We start from the raw sequence: 7,891 nt of genomic DNA, 5'->3' as shown, positions 1-7,891 counted from the left end.
AATTTGTAATTGCCATAAATTAAATCACTTTCGGGGTTCGCATCTCCCGCCGATCTGTTCTCACCATCGCATTTTCGAGTTTCCCAAACTATTCCGATTATTAGTTTTTTGCGGCCTGGAAAATTCTGCGGAACCATTTATTATTCCCATAAATATTCGATGTTTGGGCTACTGTTCTTCTTTTTCTGGTTAACCATATCCCGCTGATTTATTCTCACCATCTGCAATGCTTTTGTTGCTTGTAAAATTGTTGTCAGCCACTTTGATTGTTGCTTTTAATTGGAAAATATATTTACATGCCTTAATTTAAATTTTCAAAGGTGGATTTGTTTTATTGACTTAGGCCAAGGCTTGCAAAAAATGTTTAATAATACTATTGATAAGTAGGTAGAAGATAAGCGGCTGCTCGACAACAGCTGGCCGGCGAAATTGGCGACAGATGGGGCGATCGAGCACCTGAGATACACCCGATGACCCCTGACTGCAGCGCGATATCTCGCCACGGATGCCAAGTTCCGTATCCCATATACTTCGTAGGCGGGACTTTTGGGTATAAAAGCAGCCCGGTGAGCGGCAGTAAGGCACCAGTCTTTAGGCATTGGATCCACTAGGTGCATCTGATCCGGAGCAGTTGAGTCGACTCCGTCACAATGAAGATCGCCATCGTATTGCTGGCCTGTTTGGGCCTTGTGGCTGCGGCCAACTACCACAAGACCCACGAGGTCAAGATCGCCGACAAGGACTTCCTGCTGAAGCAGAAGTTCCTCTTCGAGATCGTCTACCGCGTGGAGGATCCCCTGATGTTCGAGGAGTACATCAAGGAGGGCCAGAAGTTCTACTTCGAGGAGTCCTACTACACGGTAAGTGATGGTCAGTCCCAAGCCCCAAGAATGGTATCATGATCACTTCTCTCCTCCTGATCCCCTCCAGCACTACGACCTGTACATGAAGAAGTTCTTCGAGGCTTACAAGGCTCACGCCCTGCTGCCCAAGGGAGAGTTCTTCGGCGCCCTGGCCATGTCCCATGCCAAGCAGGCCCGCGGTCTGTTCAACTTCTTCTACTACGCCAAGGACTGGGAGACCTTCAAGACCAACGTGGCCTGGGCCCGCATGCACGTCAACGAGGGCATGTTCGTCTACGCCCTGACCTTGGCTGTGGTCCACCGCAACGACTTCCACGGTCTGGTGCTGCCCTCCATCTACGAGATCTTCCCGCAGTTCTTCTTCAACAGCAAGTTCGTCTACGAGGCTGAGAAGTTCGACTACGAGATGTGGATGAAGATGACCATGTACGAGAAGGAGTACTTGGATGTCTACTACAAGACCCACTCCCACGGCTATGGCTACGGCAACATGTACCAGTCCAGCGACTACACCTACATCAAGGACTTCAAGACCTGGCAGTGGTGGAAACTGATGGGTCTGGGCGAGCACTGGTACAGCAACGACAAGTTCATCCTGCGCGAGAACATCAACGAATTCTACCAGGAGAGCAAGTGGCTGTCGATGATGAAGGACGTGAAGAAATTCTACATGCCTGTGGACTACACCCGCGACCTGAACATCTACAACGAGGAGTCCAAGCTGTCCTACTTCACCGAGGATCTGGGCTGGAACGCGTACTGGTACTACCTGAACATGGACTACTCCTTCTTCCTGGACGGCAAGACCTTCGAGCTGCAGAATGATCGTCGCGGTGAATGGTGGTTGTACAACGTGCACCAGCTGCTCAGCCGTTACTACATGGAGCGTCTGTCCCACGGATTCGGCGAGATCCCCGAGTTCTCCTGGTACCACCAGATCGAGATGGGCTACGACCCCCAGATGATCTACTACAACGGCATCGGCTACAGCTTCCGCAAGAACTACTACGAGATGGAGACCTACGCCAACTTCGACATGCTGGACAAGATCACCGGATTCATGAAGCGCGTCCACAACATCGTCGAGATGGGCTACTACAAGACCGCCGATGGTCACATGATCGATCTGCGCAAACCCGAGTCCATCGAATTCATCGGCAACATGATGCAGGGCAACATTGATGCCATGGACAAGATGTTCTACCAGTTCTGGTACATGCTGGCCCATATGTACTTCGCCGACACCGACTACTACCAGATGGAAGTCTACCCCAACGTGATGCTGAACTTCGAGACCATGATGCGCGATCCCATGTACTACATGTTCTACAAGTCGATTGCCCAGGTCTACTTCCAGTTCATGCACTACCTGCCCAAGTACACCAAGGAGCAGCTGCTGATGCCCGGCGTGACCATGAAGCACGTGGAGGTCAGCGATCTGACCACCTACTTCGATCTGGTTGACTTCGACGTCACCAACATGCTCAACGAGAAGATGGTCTTCCAGGACGGCAAGTTCGTGTGGGACAAGTCCCTGTTCGCCCGCCAGATGCGTCTGAACCACAAGCCTTTCACCTACACCTACACCATTGAGTCCGAGAAGGCCGAGAAGGTTGTCATCCGCGCCTTCCTGGGACCCAAGTTCGATGAGTTCGGCAAGATGATCTCGCTGACCGAGAACCGCATGAACTTCATGGAGATCGACGAGTTCTCCTTCGAACTGAAGGCCGGCACCAACATGATCACCAGGAAGTCCAGCGATTTCTACTGGACCGCCAAGGACCGCACCACCTACACCGAGCTGTACTACTACACGATGATGGCCTACGAGGGCAAGTACGCCTTCCCCCTGGACATCAGCGAGCCCCACTGCGGCTTCCCCGACCGCCTGGTCCTGCCCATGGGCTGGAAGAAGGGCATGCCCATGCAGATGTTCTTCATGGTGGTCCCCTACGTGGCCCCCGCCCACGAGCAGTTCTCCACCTTCGACTACACCTACTCCTGCGGCATCGGCTCCGGAGCCCGCTACGTGGACAGCATGCCGTTCGGTTACCCCTTCGACCGCGAGATCGACGAGTACGAGTTCTTCGTGCCCAACATGTACTTCAAGGATGTGACGATCTTCCACGCCGACACCATGGAGCCCTACTACAAGTACAAGAGCTACTCCAACTACGGCCACTTCGACTACACCTTCTTCAACGACTACTACACCAAGTACTTCAAGTTCTAAGCGTCGTCGTTGTGTGTGCGGCTGCGATTCGGGAATTCGAGATACGACCATCGAACGAAAAACCCATTGTCTGATCTTTAGTATGTAAGGTGCAAAAAGTCTAATAAACTTTCGAAAAACCAAGCAGAAACTCGTTTGTGACTATCTATTTCATTAACATTTTCTCGAACTTGAATAACATTTACCGAACCGATTGCCTTGAAAGAACTGTTTTCAAGAACGTACTGGGTATAACATACTTTCGGGGGTGAGTTTTCCCACCCTATGTCATACCTGGAATTCCCAACTGGTTCTGGCCGCTTCCGGATGGAGAGCCAACCCCAGAGCAGAGGAAAGCATACTTACCTGGCGTAGAGGTTAACCGTGATCACGAAGGCGGTTCCTCCGGAGTGAGGCTTGGCCATTGCACCTCGGCTGAGTTGACCTCTGCGATTATTCCTAATGTGAATAACTCGTGCGTGTAATTTTTGGTAGCCGGGAATGGCGTTCGCGCCGTCCCGACATAAGAAATAAATTCGAAGGCTAAAAACTAAAGTTGTAAAATAAAATAATTTAATATCACGTCACGACCGTCATTGTGATAATAATATTTCTAACATTTTTTTGTTGTGCTGTATGCCTTTAAGTCTTTGCTGTAAATGTTGCATTTCTTCTTTGTTTGTGCTCTCTAAAACATCATCGTTCCACAGAAGTCGCCTTAAGGTTGCGCGGCAGGAATCCCGCAAGGTAGACTACTGGGTACCCAACAGTATGTCTTGCGGGATACAATCCTGGAAGGTAGACTCCTGTGTAGCCAGCAGAATGAGAATCTTCGCCGCATGCCTTGCACTAGCCACTATCCTCGTGACCAAGCCAGCGCAAGTCCTCGCGGGAGCATCCATGGCTGCTAAGGAGTTGGGCCAGGTAGAAATTTACCTGACCGTGTTTCCTGACTAGCCACGTACGAATGGCCGGAATAAACTCACCAACTCATCCCAGTGTAACACCACAAGCCACTGTGTGTTGTTTTTCTTGCTGTTTGACAAAAATACATACAAAACCATAGTTGTGCCACTACCCTTCATTTTTAAAGGTTGGTTATTGCAACAAATTTTATCGACTTCGACCAATAGAAAGAAATGAAAGGTTAATCTGTATGTCATGTTTTGTTTATATCTCCTACAAAACAAAATTGTTTTGAGTTTGGGTTTCGAAAGTTAAAGAGAATCTATTCGCATGTACTTTAATTGCGGTTCAAAAATAGCAAGAATAAGGGAAATTTTTCAGCTTTGAGGTCCTTTTTGTCAGAATCCTTTCCTAGGTGTAAACACATTTCAAAATGGGGTTTCAAAAAGAATAATATTTTTTGACAAATTTTGTAACACAGTAAGATAGATCCATCCCACCCCACCCCACTATCTTGTCGCTCCGGACAGGTTTTTGTTTAATGAGCTTATCCGTTGATGAACGATAATGAGGATTCGTTAGGGAAAATTGCAAACGTGATATCAAATTACTTTATAAGTTAACTTATCTTTTCACCCTTGAAATTTATTTCTTATGTCGGGACGGCGCGAACGCCATTCCCGGCTACCAAAAATTACACGCACGAGTTATTCACATTAGGAATAATCGCAGAGGTCAACTCAGCCGAGGTGCAATGGCCAAGCCTCACTCCGGAGGAACCGCCTTCGTGATCACGGTTAACCTCTACGCCAGGTAAGTATGCTTTCTTCCGCTCTGGGGTTGGCTCTCCATCCGGAAGCGGCCAGAACCAGTTGGGAATTCCAGGTATGACATTGGGTGGGAAAACTCACCCCCGAAAGTATGTTATACCCAGTACGTTCTTGAAAACAGTTCTTTCAAGGCAATCGGTTCGGTAAATGTTATTCAAGTTCGAGAAAATGTTAATGAAATAGATAGTCACAAACGAGTTTCTGCTTGGTTTTTCGAAAGTTTATTAGACTTTTTGCACCTTACATACTAAAGATCAGACAATGGGTTTTTCGTTCGATGGTCGTATCTCGAATTCCCGAATCGCAGCCGCACACACAACGACGACGCTTAGAACTTGAAGTACTTGGTGTAGTAGTCGTTGAAGAAGGTGTAGTCGAAGTGGCCGTAGTTGGAGTAGCTCTTGTACTTGTAGTAGGGCTCCATGGTGTCGGCGTGGAAGATCGTCACATCCTTGAAGTACATGTTGGGCACGAAGAACTCGTACTCGTCGATCTCGCGGTCGAAGGGGTAACCGAACGGCATGCTGTCCACGTAGCGGGCTCCGGAGCCGATGCCGCAGGAGTAGGTGTAGTCGAAGGTGGAGAACTGCTCGTGGGCGGGGGCCACGTAGGGGACCACCATGAAGAACATCTGCATGGGCATGCCCTTCTTCCAGCCCATGGGCAGGACCAGGCGGTCGGGGAAGCCGCAGTGGGGCTCGCTGATGTCCAGGGGGAAGGCGTACTTGCCCTCGTAGGCCATCATCGTGTAGTAGTACAGCTCGGTGTAGGTGGTGCGGTCCTTGGCGGTCCAGTAGAAATCGCTGGACTTCCTGGTGATCATGTTGGTGCCGGCCTTCAGTTCGAAGGAGAACTCGTCGATCTCCATGAAGTTCATGCGGTTCTCGGTCAGCGAGATCATCTTGCCGAACTCATCGAACTTGGGTCCCAGGAAGGCGCGGATGACAACCTTCTCGGCCTTCTCGGACTCAATGGTGTAGGTGTAGGTGAAAGGCTTGTGGTTCAGACGCATCTGGCGGGCGAACAGGGACTTGTCCCACACGAACTTGCCGTCCTGGAAGACCATCTTCTCGTTGAGCATGTTGGTGACGTCGAAGTCAACCAGATCGAAGTAGGTGGTCAGATCGCTGACCTCCACGTGCTTCATGGTCACGCCGGGCATCAGCAGCTGCTCCTTGGTGTACTTGGGCAGGTAGTGCATGAACTGGAAGTAGACCTGGGCAATCGACTTGTAGAACATGTAGTACATGGGATCGCGCATCATGGTCTCGAAGTTCAGCATCACGTTGGGGTAGACTTCCATCTGGTAGTAGTCGGTGTCGGCGAAGTACATATGGGCCAGCATGTACCAGAACTGGTAGAACATCTTGTCCATGGCATCAATGTTGCCCTGCATCATGTTGCCGATGAATTCGATGGACTCGGGTTTGCGCAGATCGATCATGTGACCATCGGCGGTCTTGTAGTAGCCCATCTCGACGATGTTGTGGACGCGCTTCATGAATCCGGTGATCTTGTCCAGCATGTCGAAGTTGGCGTAGGTCTCCATCTCGTAGTAGTTCTTGCGGAAGCTGTAGCCGATGCCGTTGTAGTAGATCATCTGGGGGTCGTAGCCCATCTCGATCTGGTGGTACCAGGAGAACTCGGGGATCTCGCCGAATCCGTGGGACAGACGCTCCATGTAGTAACGGCTGAGCAGCTGGTGCACGTTGTACAACCACCATTCACCGCGACGATCATTCTGCAGCTCGAAGGTCTTGCCGTCCAGGAAGAAGGAGTAGTCCATGTTCAGGTAGTACCAGTACGCGTTCCAGCCCAGATCCTCGGTGAAGTAGGACAGCTTGGACTCCTCGTTGTAGATGTTCAGGTCGCGGGTGTAGTCCACAGGCATGTAGAATTTCTTCACGTCCTTCATCATCGACAGCCACTTGCTCTCCTGGTAGAATTCGTTGATGTTCTCGCGCAGGATGAACTTGTCGTTGCTGTACCAGTGCTCGCCCAGACCCATCAGTTTCCACCACTGCCAGGTCTTGAAGTCCTTGATGTAGGTGTAGTCGCTGGACTGGTACATGTTGCCGTAGCCATAGCCGTGGGAGTGGGTCTTGTAGTAGACATCCAAGTACTCCTTCTCGTACATGGTCATCTTCATCCACATCTCGTAGTCGAACTTCTCAGCCTCGTAGACGAACTTGCTGTTGAAGAAGAACTGCGGGAAGATCTCGTAGATGGAGGGCAGCACCAGACCGTGGAAGTCGTTGCGGTGGACCACAGCCAAGGTCAGGGCGTAGACGAACATGCCCTCGTTGACGTGCATGCGGGCCCAGGCCACGTTGGTCTTGAAGGTCTCCCAGTCCTTGGCGTAGTAGAAGAAGTTGAACAGACCGCGGGCCTGCTTGGCATGGGACATGGCCAGGGCGCCGAAGAACTCTCCCTTGGGCAGCAGGGCGTGAGCCTTGTAAGCCTCGAAGAACTTCTTCATGTACAGGTCGTAGTGCTGGAGGGGATCAGGAGGAGAGAAGTGTTCATGATACCATCCTTGGGGCTTGCGACTGACCTTCACTTACCGTGTAGTAGGACTCCTCGAAGTAGAACTTCTGGCCCTCCTTGATGTACTCCTCGAACATCAGGGGATCCTCCACGCGGTAGACGATCTCGAAGAGGAACTTCTGCTTCAGCAGGAAGTCCTTGTCGGCGATCTTGACCTCATGGGTCTTGTGGTAGTTGGCCGCAGCCACAAGGCCCAAACAGGCCAGCAATACGATGGCGATCTTCATGGTGACGGACTCGACTCAACTGCTCCGGATTAGATGCACCTAGTGGATCCAATGCCTAAAGACTGGTGCCTTACTGCCGCTCACCGGGCTGCTTTTATACCCGAAAGTCCCGCCCACGAATTGTATGGGATACGGAGCTTGGAATCCGTGGCTGCATTCAGGGGTCATCGGGTGTATCTCAGGTGCCTCGATCGCCTCATCGTTCGCTAATTTCGCCGGCCAGCTGTCGTCTAGCTGCCGCTTATCATCCGAAATCCCGCTTTGGTAGTCACTTATCACTTATCGGAGTCTGAGTTCTGTTCCCCG

General features: G+C 50.8%; 2 protein-coding genes and 2 non-coding genes across 4 annotated transcripts; 2 read left to right on the top strand and 2 right to left on the bottom strand.

The window, feature by feature from the left end:
• The first annotated feature begins 595 nt into the window (after window positions 1-595).
• On the top strand, window positions 596-3,226 carry LOC108015699 (larval serum protein 1 beta chain). The gene is made up of 2 exons (XM_017082230.4): window positions 596-860; window positions 931-3,226. The coding sequence occupies exons 1-2, from the start codon at window positions 651-653 to the stop codon at window positions 3,094-3,096; spliced, it is 2,376 nt and encodes a 791-aa protein (XP_016937719.2). The 5' UTR covers window positions 596-650; the 3' UTR covers window positions 3,097-3,226.
• Window positions 3,227-3,433: 207 nt separating this feature from the next.
• On the top strand, window positions 3,434-3,598 carry LOC118876832 (U1 spliceosomal RNA). Its single transcript, XR_005013771.1, has one exon. It is a non-coding gene; the product is annotated as a U1 spliceosomal RNA (small nuclear RNA).
• Window positions 3,599-4,637: 1,039 nt separating this feature from the next.
• LOC118876843 (U1 spliceosomal RNA) lies at window positions 4,638-4,802 on the bottom strand. The gene has a single exon (XR_005013782.1). It is a non-coding gene; the product is annotated as a U1 spliceosomal RNA (small nuclear RNA).
• A 207-nt stretch (window positions 4,803-5,009) lies between these two features.
• On the bottom strand, window positions 5,010-7,640 carry Lsp1beta (Larval serum protein 1 beta). Its single transcript, XM_036822743.3, has 2 exons — window positions 7,376-7,640; window positions 5,010-7,305 (listed from the first exon to the last, which is right to left on the bottom strand). The coding sequence occupies exons 1-2, from the start codon at window positions 7,583-7,585 to the stop codon at window positions 5,140-5,142; spliced, it is 2,376 nt and encodes a 791-aa protein (XP_036678638.2). The 5' UTR covers window positions 7,586-7,640; the 3' UTR covers window positions 5,010-5,139.
• Between the last annotated feature and the right edge of the window lie 251 nt (window positions 7,641-7,891).

Source organism: Drosophila suzukii, chromosome 2L, assembly GCF_043229965.1.
Source record: "Drosophila suzukii chromosome 2L, CBGP_Dsuzu_IsoJpt1.0, whole genome shotgun sequence".
NCBI lineage: Eukaryota > Metazoa > Arthropoda > Insecta > Diptera > Drosophilidae > Drosophila > Drosophila suzukii.
This window is presented reverse-complemented; position numbering and strand designations above follow the sequence as displayed.

Bases quoted from the DNA above. Each gene is read 5' to 3' on its own strand.
- LOC108015699 (XM_017082230.4), top strand. From the start codon at position 651: ATGAAGATCGCCATCGTATTGCTGGCCTGTTTGGGCCTTGTGGCTGCG. The intron at 861-930 runs GTAAGTGATGGT...GATCCCCTCCAG, and splicing joins TCGAGGAGTCCTACTACACG to CACTACGACCTGTACATGAA.
- Lsp1beta (XM_036822743.3), bottom strand. From the start codon at position 7,585: ATGAAGATCGCCATCGTATTGCTGGCCTGTTTGGGCCTTGTGGCTGCG. The intron at 7,306-7,375 runs GTAAGTGAAGGT...GATCCCCTCCAG, and splicing joins TCGAGGAGTCCTACTACACG to CACTACGACCTGTACATGAA.